General features: G+C 38.3%; 1 protein-coding gene across 2 annotated transcripts; it reads left to right on the top strand.

Annotated features, from left to right (window-relative positions):
- The first annotated feature begins 287 nt into the window (after positions 1–287).
- On the top strand, positions 288–19,920 carry stumps (DBB domain-containing protein stumps). Of its 2 annotated transcripts, XM_066396540.1 has the most exons (16): positions 288–433; positions 3,943–4,089; positions 6,001–6,175; positions 6,232–6,512; positions 6,566–6,766; positions 16,605–16,749; positions 16,808–17,043; positions 17,101–17,279; positions 17,341–17,637; positions 17,698–17,839; positions 17,901–18,161; positions 18,361–18,522; positions 18,577–18,755; positions 18,814–19,197; positions 19,255–19,492; positions 19,555–19,920. In XM_066396540.1, exons 2-16 carry the CDS (start codon positions 4,080–4,082, stop codon positions 19,662–19,664), a joined length of 3,000 nt encoding a protein of 999 aa, XP_066252637.1. In that variant the 5' UTR covers positions 288–433; positions 3,943–4,079; the 3' UTR covers positions 19,665–19,920. The 2 variants fall into 2 exon arrangements, with proteins under 2 accessions (XP_066252637.1, XP_066252638.1); XM_066396541.1 differs by lacking the exons at positions 288–433; positions 3,943–4,089; positions 6,001–6,175; positions 6,232–6,512; positions 6,566–6,766 and adding an exon at positions 15,884–16,147.
- The last annotated feature ends 72 nt before the right edge of the window (positions 19,921–19,992 follow it).

Here is a 19,992-nt window from a genome sequence, read left to right as displayed (position 1 = left end):
GAAATTCAAATTCTTGTTTATTATTAGCTACAATTGGATTTGGCGAATGAATTATTGAGGCTGACGTTATGATGTTGATTTTTCGTCTATATGAAAATTGGTCCAGATTTCAAGTATCGCCCATTTGGCCCGAAACAAAGTAAACGACACAAGGTAGATCTTCATCGATGCGTTTCAGTACGTCTTTCAGACCTGAAAATCCGAGGATATCCTGCCCCCACCTCTTCCTGAAAAAGCGGGTGTAAAGACGCGCTTCGAGTGCTTAGGAAACATGACTGCTCGCTCTTTAGTATATTCTTGACTCTGACTCGAGCGATTCCGAACAGAGATTCCGAGTGAATCACTCAGTAGCATAGAACTCGATACAAATTTGTTTTGGTTCATCAGCGCGAAGAAACGGTTAAGTGAAGACTAATTTTGTGTACTTTTAGAGGTAAGAGAATTTGGCTAAAAATTGAGCCTCTATAGAAGTGACTGATTTTCATCTTAATAATTTTCACAAATATAACATCAAAAGCAAAAAGTTTGACGACTAATTTGTTTTTTTGAAAAATCTTGAGCGTCAGCCAAACTAATATTCGAGTAACAAATTATAAATTAAATTTCAGTTGGGGTACCTTGGCCTAAATTGAACAAAGTGAACAAGGAGTAAATCCCAATGAAAACTGCGTATAAATTTAGATTTACAGCCAGTTAATCGAGGTTTGTTTAAGCCAAACACTGTTTATACCTTTAGACCTAAATATTTTCGGTAATTACTGCCATTGGCACTATTAAGAGCAAAGATATGTGAATGGCCAATTTTCCATGTTTATCAGGTGCAGGTGGGTTCAATAAGGCGCTACACCTGGACTTCCAAATTAAGAATCGTTTTCTTGAAATAATGGCGAACCCCGAAGTTAACCTGTAGAATATTTATGTCATCGCACTTTCAAATAAAAATATTTGATTGAAAGTTATTTTCGGATTCTTGAAACTTTAACGATTTGTAATATTGCATTTGCGTTGCGTTTTCGTGGAAACGAATGACTACTGAATACGATTTGCGTCTCTATTGATCTTAAAATTTTCCAATAATATCCGACTGTCTGGGTACCATAAAAATTATGCAATGATTGACGCAGGTCCCTAGCAATGAAGTGCATTCCTTGGCCCAAAATAGGAACCTTATAATGGGGGACTTATATGGCATCTATTGTCATCTCCTTTACAAGTGGTGCCGCTATAAGTATCCTTATAAATAATTGCAGTCACGCAAAGTGATCCCAAAACCTACAGGAAACGACAATTATCAAGGTTTCAAATAAAATGGCATTTCAAAAGTCCTTTCAGGTCATTAGTCGCAATCTAAATACCAATTCATAATCTTGAGTTAAAATTGAAACACTTTCGGAGTCCAGACACCCACAAACTTCCAGAACACCTGCTGTGGACTATTAATCAAATATTATTTTTTAAATGCGATTCTGCTACCTTTACTGAGTCTATTCCAGTTCCACGAAAAAATATTTATATTAAAATTTAAAAACGGTAGGTGAGAGTAACCAACACACCTTTGCCTAATAAAAATGAGGAAATCTGGAATAATAAACTTCTGGTGTGTACGTATTTGCACCAAAGACTTGCGTCTAATATTTTATTGACTGGTAAATATAGCTTAAGCTCGAGTTAATTCTGAAACACATGTTTTAGCTGCGAAGAACAGGACGGTAGTTAGTGAATAGGTGTGGGTGTAAATGCATATTTAGCACTCATATTCGAGCTAACCTCACCTGCACGCTAGAGCATAATATAGGCATGACAATGAGGGATTTGATGTATGTTTGATCACATTTTTAAAAATAATTAAGTAATTAGTCAGTTTCATATCAATTATTAGTCAAACTAAATAGTATAGACAAAATGGTGAAGGTGCAATTCATTGTATTTGCAATGGGGGGGGGATTGAAGCCCAGCAAATTGCTCTTTCCTATTCAATTGTCGGGAGTTTCTTCCAGGAAAACAACGCAGTTTAAAAAAATCGGTCCCTACGACGTGTCCACCTATTGTACACTCTTAAGAAGTAATATGAAGATTTGTCTCCTACACCGCGAATTTTGCAAAACGGGATACCCTCTGTTCCCAAAAAATGCTTATACGGTTTGGAAGGCTTTTGTATGGCCTTCCAAAGAAAAGAATACGCCCCTCCTGCGGCCGGTTCTGTACATCTCCGCTTCCGATGAATACCTGTCATTTGTGAGCCGTCAGTATACCAAACACGACTGTTCTCCCATGTCCATTGAAGAAGTTCTCTCGTAAATTCTTCTAACTTTGGAGCGTTCACTTTAAACGACTGTTTCAGCCTTTCTCGGTTATTTCTTCTGTGACGATACCTACGGTCCCATCGAACGAACCCATCGGCCCTAAAAGTCACATCGTTATATGGGCCATTAACTGTAATTACAGGCTAATTTCTATAAAAGTGTTGAAACAGAGTCTTAGTATTAGCCAGATTCTTTATTTCTGCGGATAATAGCATAACTTTAAAGCTAACAGCATATCAGGAATTTGACCTGAAAGAACGACGCTAAACTTTTTTAGAAACTCTCCTGTTAATGAGTAATCGTAGGTGTGACGAAAACTTCAATGTCCAATTTCTTTCTGCCCCATGAAGTTTTTAAATTAACGTTTACGTGCAAAATTCTGCTCTTCCCGAGTCTAAGGTTTCTTGAAAGCTCGATTTGTGTAGAGATCTTCCTATGCAAATGCGATTCTATGTGGAATATTGCTAAGTCAATAAATTAATTTACATCAAATTGTGGAATATCACCCCACTTCGCTACATCGTCAATGGAGTTATAAATACACACCAGCAAGATTCTACGAACAAATCGATATATTGGCTTGACCTGTATGAAACGAATGTAACTGATATTCATGTAACTTTTAGCCACTTTTGCTTGGACTTACAAATAAAATCCCGAATTCTCCTGGATCGCAACGATTTTATTTTCAATTCCATTCGTCCACAAACAACCAAAAATAGCGATTTACACGAATCAATCTGTAATTAATTCTTGTGTATGTTTGCATCTGAATCAAACCAAATTTGCAGAGCAAGTCCCGCAAAAGTTAAAATAGCGTGATGGAGAATACGATTTCCTACATAATTCATCAAGTTGACGAATGGAAGCCACGTGAACTCAAGTCCAAATTAATTTGATTCATACAATGTGGAAATCATGAATGAACGAACCTGGCTGGCGACTCCAGCTTTAGATTTCAAATTAGCCATCCCAAAGCGACAGCCGAGGTGTTCATTAGAGTAGTGTTATTAAAACTTCTATTTTGTACTATTAAACCGATCTAATTTTAGTTTGATTAAACGCGACTCTATAGGTTTTTTAGTAACAAAAACCAACAAAAGGGAGAGTAGCATGGGTTTTCTGTTTTTTGTATCATGTTGTTACTAATTAACGTTTCAGATTTGGGATACATAAACCCCACATGTTGTCTTTATCCGAAACAGCCATATGAAGGAAATTCAATACGGGTTTAGGTGCAATAACAAAATGGATACATTATTGAGTAATTGTTGTAGGAAATGGCTCGTTTCTTCGAAACATATTGTGTCAGATGGGGATTTTAACGCCTTCCCTCCTCCACATATAATTGTCTAATTTAGGCCCCAAATCTTTGGCTAATTTACATACACTACACCCAAAAGTGTGTCTTTAAAGATGCATATCTCAGCTCACAATGGTCCTTAAGTGATAATGTGCTTGAGCACTGCCTACCTATTTGTTTTAGTGTCAATTATTTTATTAAATCCGAGGCATGAGCTTTTAACAATGTTAACTAAGCCAATTGAGGTACACAACCCGGGCATAAGGCTCATAATCTTAGGTTTAAGCTCTACATAAATAAATAAATAAATAAACATCTCTCTGTTGCTTTTTACAGAATACTCCCCCTCATACAAAGTTGAACGTGCGTACGAATCCCAACTTACGAAAAGGAAGTTCCGAATGGCTTTTCAAGTCACGTTCACTTGAAATTTCGAGATTCATTGACCGTACTACCCGGAGAGTATCCGAACAATGGATCTCGGTGAGTACTACATTTATTTATTAATTATTTGTTGAGACCAACCACCTGAGGCTTAAGGGTTAGTGACCAAATTTTAGAGAGTTTTTGCGCCAATAAAACAGCAATCAGAAGATTTGAGCTTATCAGACATACAGGCAACAAGTAATACATGCCGCACTCAATCGTCCTCACACGACGTTTCCGCCATCTTGATTTTTTTTAAATCAAATTCCTCAAGCAATCAATCGCGAAACATTCTCTAAAATAGGCCTAAAAAGCACTCTAAGTAGATTTTTTTTTACACAAAACATTCGGGTGTGATTTTCACCATTTTCAGCTATCTTCTTCAGGAAAAAACAGTTTTTTGAAAAGCTGTTTGACAGAGTTTGACGTAGGTAAAACCACAAGAAAAAAATTTTCTGCCAGAGGGCGCCAGCGGTTGATCCAAATAGGATTCAAGGGGGGCATTGGTGGATGTTGCAAATAAAGGCCAAAACTAGTGTCAGCCTTATTTTGCTGAACCACTGCATTCAAATTCTCCATAGTCAAGCTAAGGCCTTTAGAAAGACCTTTAAAGAAAGTCATAAAAATGCGAGACGAAAACTCCCTCCTCAACACTTTCATTATCATATTTTTTAATATTTATATTATTTAAATTTATTATCATCTGGCGTTAGGTCGTTAGAGATACGATGTGAATATAAATCGCCCTTCTGTCTTTATGTTTTTCCATTGAGGCTTCTTAAATCAGACTTTTTATACGCAATCTCTTATGTTTAATGCATGCTACGATCGGGTGATGAAACTCCGATAGATCTAGATAGGGCCATAAGGAGGTGTTTGGAGGATGAATAGAGCTTCAAGATTTGCATTTTCTTTATTTAATTTTAATACGCTCGAAAAAACACCTCACTGTTTGACTTTTCTTGAAGATGCTTAGCACTCAATTAATGAGTTCTAGAAGATTCATTTAATCTCTTTCTGATCGTTGAAATTAAGAGCTGAATTTACTTGGAACTAATCGACGAGAGTAGAATATCATTAAAGAGGGTAAATAAGTGTGCTCGAAGTACGGTCTGCTGCGTCTTAAGTATAGAAAATCCTAGAAGGTTCTGATCGTACAAACTGACCATACATTCTACTACAGAGGCAGTGGATACTTCTGTTCGGAGAATCGAGATTTTGTGAAATGATGAAGTGATTTTGCTTGAACTCCGGTCACGTAAATTCAAAACTTCTGCAGTTGGCTCTCAGCCTTGCGACTGCCTTGTCTTAATATATCAATCTTTTGAGGAGCTATTGACAAATTAATATTTATGTCTGTTTGTCCGAGGTGCATATCAATCCTCAACCGATGCAGACAATACTGGGAACAAATCGATAAAATGCAAATTATTGCGAACTGAATATGACGTTGAAAATTACGAAAATACTACATGAAAAAACCACCTGTCTCCAATAAATCCTCAGTTAAGTCTAGTTCAAATTAATTTCATCATTAACGTTACATGGTAGATAAATAAAATTTTGATTCTGAGAACAATACTTCTGCTGCATATAAAATGACATAATTTAATTCACACCTCGTATTGTTGTCGTTAAGGCGTGAGAAACTGGGTTTCTGGAATGTGGGCTACAGAATCAGATTATCACTGTCGTTCTCCATGTAATCAACCCTCAGACTTTCTTAGCTTAAGTATCTTCAAAATGCGTAACCAGTCTCATTCATCCTGTCGGGCCCCTTTGTCGGGTGGTACCACTTAAGGGTACCACTGCGTCTCCCCTCCATTACTTTACCATTAAACAACTCGAAAAATTAGTATTCACAGTGTCGACTTTTGGATATCGGAATGTATTCCGTACCGACTTGAGAGAATCATTTAGTTCTCGCATCTTGAGTGTTTGTGTGCTATGGTGCTACTATGATTGCAGACAACCCCAGTTACTTCGCAGTGCCAATTGACGAGCCCGACTGTAGCTTTGCTCAGCTACGACGCAAGCACCGAACTAGCAACTCTGAAAGCTCCTCGGAAATATCTTTAACCAGACAATTAACCCCGCCAAAATGCAGCAGCAATAGAAGAGAAATTTTTCGAAATATTTTTAGGTAGTACTCTAGCTGCCTTGTTAATTTTCGCTCTAAGAAAAGTGTCTCGTTATCAGATCTGTAAGTACCAATTCAGCAGACTCTAACCAAGAGCTGCTAATCATGGGAGAGCCGCGTTTGAGTGATATGGCCCCAGATTTAGCTTATAAACACCCAAGTCGCTCCAACTCTTTGAAGAGATCTCAAGAGAATGGCCACTACTTGCCTCTGCCTGCCTCAGAAGAAGGGGCTGATGAATTGGTCGAAGAAGATGAGGTCTTTTTGACTGACGATTCCGCAAGATATTCCAATTTCAGCGTTTTCAAGAGAGTTGGCAGCGGAAGCAACAGTCCCAAAGGTACTGAATTAAATTATCGGTCGTTAAATTTCTTATCCATTTCATATCCTTAGGCCCTAGCAGTCCTAGAAGACACTCAATCAGCACCTTCAACTCCCGAGACCGAGCCAACAGCGTAGCTTCCTCATCCCGAAGCTTCAAAGATGATTTTTCCACAACAATGCAAGAAAATGCCGCCTCCAGCTCTGCCATTGATGAACATTCTTTGAGACACATGTCGTATCCTAGAAAAAGATGTCTTAAATGCTCAAAGGGTAAGTGTTGCAAACAATTCACAGCACCTTAAGAAGCCAATTTCCGGTATCATTATTATTATTATTACGTCTTATTGTCTCAATTGCCGAATCAAAGTTCAACATCAACTTTGGCCCCTTTATTAGTGCGGCCATGCAGTCGTATAAACTATAATTGAAGTCAGGTTGATTGATGATTGCCGACGTCTTGCGATAAAGCAGGAGATGGTCTTGCCAATTGATTTATGCAAGGAAAAAGCGTTGGTTTATGTCAAAGTATGTGGAATAGAAGAATAATTTTTAATTGGAAACTTAAGAATCGTTATGGACCAAATGATCATTACTAAAGTTCCCAGTAAGCTGTATTGAGGCGATGAAACTTACTGAATTGCCCAGTAATGGCTCCCTCTTTGGAGATTCAACAAAATCATCAAAGAGGTTTACTAACATTCAATATAAATTCTTAATATGAACACATAAATGATTATCTTTCTTGAAAAAATATGCATATTCAGCAACAGTGCTTTTTCACTTACAATCATTTTTAATCCGCCATCTTTGTTACACTCACATGCGTGTCTAATAAGACAGTCGTAATGTTTTGACAAAAGAACAGCCCTGCGTTGCCATTTTTGTAATGCGTGTTTCTACCTAGTGGTTTGCCCCAAATTTCTGTGCAACTTTACTATTTTAAATATGAGGTTCTCAATATTTTTCCAAATTCAGAAAGAGCATAAAATTTCCTTTGCGCATGTATTACATGTTGATATTGTAACGACATTGTATTGAAAATTTTATTATATGTTTTCATTGATTGATTGGGGTTTGTGTCATTGTATAATTAACTTTCATTTGTTTTACGAGGAATATGGGGACATAAAATACTGATGGCGATTTAAAAAAACCGGTGTTACAACATATTAAAACCTGAACGATGAAAAATATGGCGTCATTATTGATATTTTCCATAACCATCCGTTTCCGCCATTTTAAAACCAAGTATTACCTTGGAATATATATGATGAAAAATTTTAATTTTTACACTTTAAAATTGCATAAAGTCAGTGGCATAACGGGCCTTAGTACGTTTGAAAACTTAAGGCAAAAAAGGTAATTTTGAACAATTATTTTCGGATTTTGGACCCTTTCAAAGATTAAACAAACCGCTTAGCTGAAGGCATAATGATTTATTTAGCTGCGAACAATTTTAACAACTTCCAAATATAAAATTTGCTAAAACAATATGTGAAAATTTTAAATTACAAGTTTGTAAAGTTTATTATAACAAAAGTAATTAAGTACTCAAATCGCCCAAATTAATTTAATTGGCAAACAAACACATTTGGCAACGTACACAAATATATTTGGAAATTGGACCTTCATTAATGTTATGTCTTTGTCGCACTCAAAAGGTTGTCCCATGGGGCGACCATATTAGTTTGACAAAAGAACAACGCAGTATTGCCATTTAGGGGTAATTTGAAATTTGTAGATGTAGATCGTTGCTTTATGTACAAGTTTTGTGGCGAAAATAAAATTTTAATTTATGATGTTTATGGACAAAAAATCAGAACAAATTTAATGTGATCTGAAAGTAACCGTTCGGCACGCTTAACATAAGAAGTTGCAAATTGGTAAAAAATTACAGTTCAGAAAATCAAAGGAAACATCCTGGATATTCCTGGAACAACTCATAAAGGCCTCAAAAGGTTCAAAGTGGATAAATAAACATCCTTTTCCCATCATTACATGCATTACATGCATAATTTTAAGACCTGACGCGTGCCTTTGGTACTCTGGCCAAAAGGTGAATACACCCTCCGTATAAAGTCAATAACTGTTCCATACCGCAAACAAAAGTACCCGTACGACCAATAGTACTCAAGTCGCTGTTTCCGAAATAAATTACGAACTCTATAATAAGCGACTTAGGCCAATCAAACCTGCTTCCGGCTATAGACCAATTGATTTATTATTTCGATAGATTTATGGCTGTATTACGCAAGTGGCACACGGGAGCAGTTAGATATTTCGGGCGTGATTGTAGTTTATTTCAAAACTTTGAAATCGTAATCGTTGTGGTTTAATGACAAAATTGCGGTGGCCGTACGTACATGTTAAATATTATGGAATTTTCTGTCCATTGTTAAAAAGCTAAAAGCAGTGGCGTTCCAGTTTGCTCTTATAAGGTTCTCTCGTGCCCTAGGCCCTTCGGTGGACACGCGGCTAATTTGTGATGCTCAAATTGAACCGGGCGGTGGGTAAATAGGTCGTAGAGTAACATTACTTGCTGCTAACTCAGTTAGGATATCCGATGTACTAAAAGGCAACATTGAGTCATAAACAATCCGATCACGTACTATACTCCATATGCTGACGCCAGTCCCCACTATTGGCCAGACCGGGAATTGTTTTTCCATAATATTTTTTTGCATCATCAACGAGTCTTCAGCGACCTTCTTCAACAGTGTGAGATTGAATTTGTTGTGTATAGTGCCAAAGTAGTTGATTCAGATTTAGTGTTCGAAGTAAGTAATAAAAGTTTGAATCATAATTTGTGAGTTCCTAGAAGATATGCCGGCATCTCTAGTCATATTTCGAGCTAACTCAGACCGAACATTTACTCTGTATGAAGGCAATTATTTATTTTATCAAATAAAGTTAGAGAAATGCAAATGCAAAACATCCGTTGGCATGTTTACTGACTTTACACGTGCTATTAACAGCCCAATGAAACCGTACACTTCATTTGGGGAATGTTGCATTCTTTATTGGCGACTACAATTACATTTAATGTGAAATTGCTGGTACAAATGAGACTCCTTAATAACACTAACTTTGTATATATCCCGTTCAAAGTGTGTTTTGTTAATTCTGGGTTTTACGAGGGCGTGAGGCCAATGTTTACAAGAACCATTAGTGATTGACAAATTTCGGTTTACAGCTGATGACACATTTACCATGCAGAGGTAATAAAGATAAGGGTTTTATGAGAAATGTTTAATGGTCTAGTAATTGGTTTTTAATCAAAAACACGCAATCACTATCGAGTAATTTTGGGAGCCGTTTGGGCCTGGATTCTATCTCGAGGAGCACGAGCCACGTCTTTCCATGGGCTATTTTAATTTGCTGTATCATTAAGTCGCGCTGTTTAATTTATTGCACGTCGCCGTGAAAAATTTAGTAGCATTCTTTAATATCACCGGGAGTCATATTTTACCAAGTGAAGATAAATACGGGTTTAATTGACGACTTTGCGCCTGAAATAACTCGCGTCGAAAAAGCCGTGTTTTACCACCCCAAAGGTGTTTTTTAGGCGTCTGAGGTCACGTAAGGAAATCGACGAAGTCGCAGCATCGATCAGCACCCCTATCCCGGCTCGAAAGATAAATCTCAAAGTTTGGCAATATTGGCCAAATTTGGGAAGCTGCGCCTCGCTAGCTTGAAGCACACTATTTTGAAACAAAAGAGCGATGCCTTGTTGCCATTTACTTCAAATACCAAACAATTCTCAGGTTTCTTTCTCTAAATATTTCGAATTCTGAAGGCTCGGATTTGGATCTTCGAATGTGTCCCGAATATCAGCGATTTAAAAATACATTTGGATGGCTTACTGTGATCAAGAGAAATAGGAAAGCCTAAGCAATTTTTCAAATCTTCAAGGTAGTTCTTTTACCCTTTTAAGTCTTGAAATTATCTAATTTTCGCCCTTATGTACTTGACGTAAGACAGGGAAATTTAATTTTCCCCCGAGCAAACTTCTGAATTAGATTCAAGGGGAATTTAACCCTGTTAAACGAAGCTCCATCTAGGTTACAGTTACCCCAATAACCTAGCACCAGCTGGAAACGGTTTTCTTGTAGCTCTGACTGACGTGATTTCATCTAATTACCCATTCCAACTGTAAATGAAATTTCACTTTGTTTAAGCTGAAATGTGTGTTGACTTCAAACAGTCTCCCTCTTTGTTTCGGGTTTAAATTGGTATGTAAAGGCACCCGAAATGCAGTCACTGTGTTTGTTTACGCATGTCTTCGTGCGTTAGAAAACCGAATCAAAAAGGATGAAATGTCAAACATGCAGAGAAACTTAATGCATTCACCTTTTGGGTGGTCTGGATGCGGAATTTCGGGTTTCAACTAAGTACTGAATTTCTATAATATAATAATTCTTCATGAGCGTCTGGAATGATTTAAAATTCCCCATCATCTGGCTTCCAAAGGGGCCCCATAAAAGGTTAATTAAGAGATAACAGTTCATGACTCGTGTTCATCTGTTCATCGGCGCATTGAAAAAAGAAAACAGAAGCACAGATTGTTGAGGGTTTTAATTTCCTTTGGGCCTTGTGAGGAGCCGCCTTCCCGCGATTAAGCCTAATCTGCTTGTGTCCTAGAATCCACTGGAAGCCGGCTAGAGTTACATCAGCGACAAAAAGCTGATCCAGTAAACCTTTAACGTGGAAAATTTGAAAGTAAACATGGTTTCCGGCTCTCCTAACACTTCCTACACGGCAGTACTAGTTTATTTGATTTTCTACCCGTCCGGTATATTGCCCCATCGGGCCATGTGCTGCATTGTGTATATTTAGATTTTCCTCAGTTTTTTCTGTGGATAATTTTCCTGGGCGCGTGGCAGTCGTAGTCCATATACGTGCAAACGCAGTTGTCATAACTCTTTTAGTTTGCGAGATTCCAACGAAGCTGCCCTAAAACAGATATACAGTATCGACATGTGATATAGGGGAAAAACATCACCTAAAAAAAATTATTTTTAACATTTTATTTTCAAACATTGATGCCCGATATGTTAAGAACTCATGGAGCAATTGACTCAAAAAATATCCCAAATCAATAATCTCGATGAGCTCTAAGCCAAGCCAAATTGATCCCTTTGGGATTCTGATCTACTGAATAACCCTCTGATGTGCGAATCCTTCCTTTAATTGACAAATTGTGCTCTGACCCGCACCATCCGGTCTTAAATTTCATTTTTTTGCCTTTTTTAATAGTCCCTTGGACTTTCGCTGCGAAAGTGAGAAAAGGGCGAGGAATGTGTCAAACCAAAGCCAATTTTGCCGGATTGTGAGAAGAAACGTGTTCGAAACCACTTCAAAAGTTTTAGATTACCGTTCTCTGTGGGATTGTTTTTGCTTTGGCTTTGACCATCAGCCAGAGGCGTAGACTTAATAATTTTCATTAGTTATTTGATCATAACGCATCGTCGCCATTGACCTCTTCTCGGAAGATTCTCTAGGAAATTTTTGAGGAACTGCATAAATTATTATTAAGTGGCATTGTTGCCTTGTACGCCACTTCAAGTAGGTACGTTAAACTGCCATAAAATCGACAATAATGGTGCATCTCGAGTAATAGCCAAATAAATCAAAAGATGGTTTCCAGATGCGATTTAGGCGTCCCAAGGACCGTGTTCGAATGACCTGCCAATCGTTCTAGTCGCCACCCAGACCAGATGTCGAAACATGCACGAGAATCGTCCTTTTGTGCCTTTTGTCTAAACTTATTTTCCTTTGAAATCCTTTATGATTGAAATAGGCAGTAATGGGAAACGGAAAAACTAAAATTTCGTATCAGCCCAGGCCATTTGTAATAGTCGATTGGGAACAGGAAATCACCGTCTCTACTCGTCTTTCACGCTTTATTTACGTCGGAAATCGGGAAGATTTTCCTGAAAATAATCGTCAATTACGAGTTTCAAATTAGGCTACTACTAATTGGAGGTTACGCAATGTCAAAATAGGACACTACAGAATTCCCCCTGAAGCTTCCGGTGAGCACATTTAAGGGAAACAATGCGTCATTGGATCCATTAACAGATTCGACTTCTTTTGTGCTTTCATCTCCCCGTGTTTAACTTAACTAAGAGACAATTAAAGTAACTTAAAGGAAGGAAATTGGGCACATCCGACTTGTCATCAAGAGAATCTTCGTATTGTCCATCATGGCATCAGGATATTTTTAACAAACGTCGTAATGTGAAACCCAATGTCAATGCCGAGATGAGGCCCTGAAATCCGAAAGCAGGTCAAAATCGTCATCGGGGTGTCAGTAACGAACCACAGGCGCCCTAAAAGATTGAATTTCAATTTTAATGATTTCGAGAAAAATATTTTTATGTCGTGGTGTTATGTACGAAATGGGGCCTTATTGAGGCTCAGAAATGCTAGTGAAAAAACGATCTCATCAGAGGGACAATACGTTTGTATCCGCCATTTTGTCAACAATTGATACGTGTTTCCTGTAGTTTATTATTAATACTGATAATAAAAAAACGAGCGAGCGTCGAGTTCTGCGATATTTGAGCGATCTTTTACCGCATGTAATTACGTCCATCGTTATCATTAACCATACTGCTGGCTCCATTACCGTCATAATTTATTATTAAAACCGATAAAGCAGTACCTGCACCATCAATATGCATCCACACCACTTCCGTCCATCCTTTCCAGGAAGCAAGATGGCACGTGACTGCCTTAAAGAGGCGCATTTATACGCGAGAGTTACCAGTATTTCATGTTGGTTAGATATACATTTGAAAAATCATGTTTCTAAGCGTGTGCCAAATCCTTAAATTCAGAAACCTCTAGATCTAGTTCAAAGCTTTCGGTAAGTCGCACCTGCGCCGCGTTCCCTTTCCATTTTAAATAGGTGCCATAAAATTATGTTCATTATTTTCTTGGGCGTCTTATTTGTTTCCAGCTCGCCTGATGTATATTTAAACCCTGCTGCCATTAGGCACATAACAATTACCTACTAAAGTTATTTTGGGACGGTTAACAAGAGATTCGAGGTAATGAAAAGTTTCATTAATGGATTGGAAATTCATTTTCAAGAGCAAGGAGGCAGAAGCCATTTGTATTTTGGAAAAGGTACAATATGGTGCAGTTTCGCGTATAGGGATTTTGCCGAAACTCCATAATTTAATATGTTGTCACGGCGTATTGAATTCGATTTAAGCTAACTTTAAGCTTCCATGAAATTTTTAATAAAAGTTTTATTTTCATTTTTTCCATGATCGTTACAGGGCCGAGGATGGGAAAAGGCATCAATATTCACGAAAAACGGAAACAATAAAAATAAGAAATAAAAATGAAAAAATCTGGGCACAGGGCGCTCATTGAACAAATTTGGTACTATTTGAAATTTCTCCGCGACATCAGTTATTTAAAATGGATATTTTTAAACATGACCTGATGGCTAAATGTGTGAAACACTCGGAAATTCCTCTTCTTGATCGCTGAGGAATGACTCTGATATTTTTTTAACTGTCATTCCTCAACGATTGAGAAAAGGAACTGCAGAGGGTGAAAAATAAAGGAAAATGAAGATTATTGAAAAAAAAAGAACATATTTAAAATTCGCCTCAAACGTATGGAATACCCGATCTAATGAAGACTCCAATTAATCGAAAAGCGACCAAGTTAGCTGTGGGAAGGTGTAGCAACGAATTGATATAGACTTTCAATATTCAGTAACATATACATGGTGTTCCATGGAAAAAATTCAGTTTCCAAGGCCTAAAAAGAATAATGTTAAAAACTCCCAATAAAAACTATTGAAAAACGTTCTCTTTAATAACCACTTACTTCAAAATTGAGAGAGATGCATATAAGGATTTCTATTGGTAACTTTAGTAATGAACAGCGAATTAAGAGAATCGCGAATATACAGGGTGTTCTATATAAAGTAAATTTAGGGTCCTAAGCCTACTGCTCATGGGAAGCCGAATTGCTTGAAAACCGATGGTCTTTATATTAAATAATACACAGGGTGTCCGATGAAAAACATGTTTCCGACGCTTAAAGATATCTATAATGTGTCTATCATGAGCATTGAGTCGTGACTGGAAGACCTCTCGAATAACGCACGCGGCATTCTGTATGATTAAGTTGAATGTTCCCTGTTGAAATTAATTTTCCAAAATCGTAAAAGGTAAATTAAATGCATCAAAAAGAGGTCAATGTTCACATGGATAAAGGTGATCTCAGTGCTTTTAGCCAAATGCTAATAATAATGTCCATCCATTCCTCGATGGGAATCAATACTAAATGGCTGGCATACATCCCATATGCACCTGCGATGGTAAACTTCGTTACATAGTTTATTAAAGCGAGCACGCTCTATGTGGCAAACACAAAGGACCGACTGCATTAAGGTTTCTGTGTGTGTATGTGCCCAGCTTTGCTTTGTAACCAGGTTTGCTGTCATAATCGTATGGAGCTCTCTTAATCACACCACCCCTCATTCAAGGTGGACCGAAAATAATCCAGTTGTTTCGTAGAACGTGCCCAAAGCTAATAATCGTGTGGAACACGCTAATCTCTCTGTCATTTGGTTAATTCACGAATTTGTTCCCGCTAACGGAAAAACGAGCTTTCGGGATATTTTTGGCCCAGTCTTCATATATCTTCGCATTATGATGGGCAATAAAAATGTTTCTCGAAGGCGAAGCTTTCCAACTTCCAGACTTTGGGTTCCGAGCTTAATGCGGATTATTATGATGTATTGGGTGTTTTGGGTTTGTGGCCGAAACAAGGCTCGTGCTGTATTTTATGGAAAGCTATTTAGTAACGGTTCAATTAAAAGAGACGTTTTCGTTCCTTGGCACGCGGACATTAAGTAACAACAACTGGGCTATATTTGAAAATGCAATTTTCCAGACATTCCGGAGTTGCGCGATATGTAACACTGGATATAGATAATAGGGAGTGCTGCTGAGGGCATCGTAAATTAGACAACAGTAAACATTGGACTATAAATAGTTAGGCAGGAGGGTCTTTATTGCGTAGTCTAAAAAGCACGTCGAAGGGTAAAATCGCCCTGCTCACTAGAAGAGACGCAGGGGACACGTGCCATTCCAGGTGTTTTCAATAATAATGAAGATCATTAGAAGTTACTTTAGGGGCCAACGTGTATCCAAGAGAAAGATCCACAAGTGATATCAATCACGAAAAAGCTCGCTTTACCCCCATGTGCATCTCTGGAATTAACGCAACGAAAACAATCAAAGCACACCACTGTCGACTGATAATTTTTTACCGAGATATGACGAGAAAATTCCTTTATTTGTAGTCCAGAGACATGGGATAACCGCAGCAATAGTTCTATCGCGCTGTTCGTCAGTTGGACTATAAATCAGCACAGGCATTTAAAATGTCGTCAAATCAGAGATAAAGAAGACTTCAGTGTGTTCCCACCACAGAGTTATTTGAGTGCGTTTTACGGGGTGAAAATGATAAGAAAATTTGTCAGGACTAGGTCGCAGGATGATTTGCTTGAAACAAAAGAGACCGCAAAACCTGCAGAAAAAGTCGCGGCTATTTGCACTTTGCGGAGGAAACCCAGCAAGAAGCACTCGTATCTGAATTTCAAAATTCGCGAGGAAGGTAAAAAACGTCTAAAGCTTCCTTAAAAAAGGAACATCCGGCTGATTTTTCTATAGTACCTCAACCATGTGTGTATATTGTTATTAGGAGAATCTGGTTCATATATTTTCACAATTTTCGCTAATATTAAGTCGTGTTTGTTTATAGTCGAGCAATAATTTATTTGCAGTATTATGCATATGTGTGTCCGATGCAAATTTTGCCCACAAAGCCGTAAATCACAATGCGCATTGATTACTTGAAATGTGAAAAAACTCCACAAACAAAATTGAAAACTTGTTTATAAACTGCTATTATCTCTAAAACTATTATTGATAGTCTTTATCGCGGTGTTCATGAAAGAGCTACTATGGCGTTATCTTATGTTCGGCTTCATTTCAGCCTTAATTACTTTAAAATTACATTTTAGGTTTAATGGGCAGCACGGAAAAATCCTCTCTAAATCACATATTTTCAGGTACCTTGTCGAGGCAGAAGGCCAGCATGGACGACATCCTCATAGTGTCCCTGCGTAGCAGTGAACCTGCCAATTTGTGGGTGGAATATTTCGCCTCGTACTTTGATCAAATCAGCAAACAGGCCAGCAGGAAGTCGCCATTCAAGTAAGTGACTACATAATACAATCCTGGAAGAAGGCTCTATATAATAATCATTTATCAGGATCAAAAACGCCTATCTGGAAGAGTCTTTAACGGACAAAATCGACGACCTGAAGTTCTCAGAAGGAGCCACAGGGGTTAAGCTGCAACTCGTAGTGGTGTGTCCTAAATTCCTAGACTTCGTAGCCCAAAATCCTGCACAGGCTTCTAAACTGACTAGGCTGCTGCTGCCCGACAGAACTCTGGCTTTGCTGCTGGGAATTACTGACGCTGATATCAGCGATGTCCATAAAAACGGTAGTTTTAGTGCAATTTCCCTGTAGAGAAATTTGAACTAAAAAGCTTGTTTTATAGCTTTGTCTTCGTACCATCAATGGCAAAGGCAATCAGTGGGTCAAGACCAGGACCAAACCTTCACTAAAGAGTTTCTGAACCAGGCAATGGCAATATTGAGCAAGACTTGGAAGCAGCAAAGCTCGGTTTTAGCTCGTGAGAAATCGTGCTTCTCAGTCACTCCTAAAAAAATCAAACAGGTATTAAAGTGCTGATTAATCTTAAATCGCGCAAGAAATTTTATATTTGCGTTTTGCATAGGGCCAGAATAGCGTTTTTATTATCTTGACCTATCCCTTGCAAAAAGAGGATATAGTGAAAATCTCCGTTGAACGTCACGGAGAACTGCACGAGATTAAGGCTTTGAAGAGGAAGAATCCGTACATAATAAAGATTACAGTTCCTGAAACCCTCATAGACATGACGGCCATAGTGAATGTTTTAGTGGAAAAGAACGGCAGTATCATCGGAAGCAGGCCAATCAAGTGCGAAAGTAGACTTAGAGAAATGGAGCAGATTTTGAGATCCATTAACAATCCTGTGGAATTTATGTGCCAGGTATTACAACCAACTAATAGCTTTTGGAGAATTTCTGTACTATATCTCTGAAATCTCCAGACTTTAGGATTCAGCCCTGCTGACCGAGAACTCCTAGATAACTGGCTGGTGAATGGATTTGAGAAGAACCTCCCACCTCACCTCAATTTGCTTGGCAGTCACAGCACCCCATTTGCTGCTAGCATCTCCGTGCACAAGCACAGTAAGTGAATACTTTCCCTATGTTCAAATAATTCAGCTATATGTGGTGTTTTATAACATAGGCAATGAGGAATTCCCCACGCTCCTCCACTTCGCAGCGAAATTCGGGCTGGAAAAACTGGCGATCCAGCTTATGGAGTGTCCAGGGGCTGAATTGGCTTATGAAATACGCAATATGTTCGATATGGCTCCCACTGAAATCGCGGAAGTAAATGGACATCATCTACTTTCTAGTTTGCTCAGGGGTTATATGAACATGAATGAGGTATCCACGGTTTATACGAAGCTGAAGGAATTCAGTTTGCAGCATAAATCTGATGAAGGTAAAATCTACTCACTTTTTGTCACAAACTACCTGACACTAGAGTCACAAGACACTCTTAAATCTAAATTTCCCTTCTGTGCTTACATTTTTCCCTTAAATCAGATACTGTGAAGAAATCCCCCACGTTCAATGTGTACTACGACTTAGCTGACACTCCGATCTGATAATTAATTACACCCAAATTCTAACTATTTCAGATACAGAAGGTTACCTTAAACCCAAAGAAGTAGAAACTCTCTACAAGGAATGCCCAGCCCCACGCCCTATAAACCCTGAAATGATAAGAAGCTGTCCCACCCCTATAGCAACCCCCTCAAGCGATTGCGGCAGCTCCTTGTATTTGGCCATGGATAGAACCGGTAAGTTTTCTAGAAACTCACAATGCCCCTCATATAACTAAAATTCTACTATAGCCAAGGCCTTTTCGAGGGAAGATCTGCACTTAATCCAGAATGAACCGGTAGTTAACCAGAAAAAGGAGCAGACGACTGAAAAAAAGACGAAAGGACACCATATAATTGAAGACAAGTTTCAGCGCGAATTAGCTGAAATTATAATGGATTTTAAAAACAATGTGCACTCTCTGCCTCAGGTAGGATACTTTAGAACGACCAGTATAAACAACTGATAATTTCATTAAATAATTCCAGGTGGAGAAGCTAGTGGACGATTGGAAGAACCGCAACGACGTGCAGAAGTCCTTCAAAGAGAAGCAAGAGCAATTGAACGAGATGCGATTACGTTATGAGCAGATACAGCAGGAATATAAAGCCAAAACCAAGAAACCTTCCCCCTTGGAGAGGTTCCTGAGACTCTTCTCAAAGTCCTCAAAATCGGGCTCAATGTCCGAGGACAAATCCGAAGAAATGACTTCACTGAGTGTCATTTCTGGGCCTCCGCTGGCTTTGAATCAAAGTTCGCGGCCTATCAGTAGCCTGAGCACCTCATCCAGTGGATCAAGCGGAAGAATGAGTACTATTAGTGGATGCAGTGTTGGTGATAGCGGCACCCACTCTGATAACGAAGATCGAAAGGTGAATAGCATTTTTAGCATTCGCTTTTTTGTAGAGAATAACATTTATCCTCGACAGATAATGCTTGGAGGATGCCATCCAGAGCACGACTTCAAAGAAATCGAATTCAATAAGACCTCATTAGAGCTGAATTACGCACAAGTACCGACGCCTAAGCCTGTGAAGTTCCCAACCATGCATCTCTTTGAAACCATCGAAGAGAACAAGGCAGTAACCAAGTCTGATACTCTACCTCTTCCAATGGGAAATGAGCAGTTTTACATTCAATTTCCGCCCAACGGACAGCCAGTACCAGGTAAATCACCTTATTTTTTATATGTATAGTTGCAATGTAGCTAAATAAACCTTTTGACAAAGGGCTATTTGAAGGGCCTTTATTGGAGTCTCCACGCAACGAGTATATCAACTTTTCTACCCAAGAGGTACAAGACAGTCACGAGTACATAAATTACAAGGCTGCCTCGTGACACATTTGGTGCTAATGTGAGACTGACGAAAATAGTGTAAAATAAATGCATGCTTTGTTATAATGAATTGTATGTAAATCGTATATCATGATAAAGATACTCAAAAAAATTGTCGTCGACTGATGAGAAACATGTATTTTGTACCTTTTTATTAATTTATTTGAATTTGGTGTGTTTAACGTGGCCACTTTTTTTGATATTTTATATTATGTCATTTTTGATGTTGTAAATATAGAATAAATTGTGTTGTAATTAATGTGTAAATTTGTTATATGTACTCATCTTGCTCCTCTCTGGAAAACTGCTTAATTTCTTCACCAGCAGTTAA

The sequence above is a fragment of the Euwallacea similis genome, chromosome 13, assembly GCF_039881205.1.
Source record: "Euwallacea similis isolate ESF13 chromosome 13, ESF131.1, whole genome shotgun sequence".
In the NCBI taxonomy this organism is placed as follows: domain Eukaryota; kingdom Metazoa; phylum Arthropoda; class Insecta; order Coleoptera; family Curculionidae; genus Euwallacea; species Euwallacea similis.
Note: the sequence above shows the minus strand (reverse complement) of the source record. Positions and strands in the feature narration are given on the sequence as shown.

What these genes read in the sequence shown, in the direction of transcription:
- stumps (XM_066396540.1), top strand. An exon ending in ATTTTTCGAAATATTTTTAG is followed by an intron (nt 6,176 to 6,231) that starts GTAGTACTCTAG and finishes TCTCGTTATCAG; the next exon opens with ATCTGTAAGTACCAATTCAG. An exon ending in CAACGGACAGCCAGTACCAG is followed by an intron (nt 19,493 to 19,554) that starts GTAAATCACCTT and finishes CTTTTGACAAAG; the next exon opens with GGCTATTTGAAGGGCCTTTA.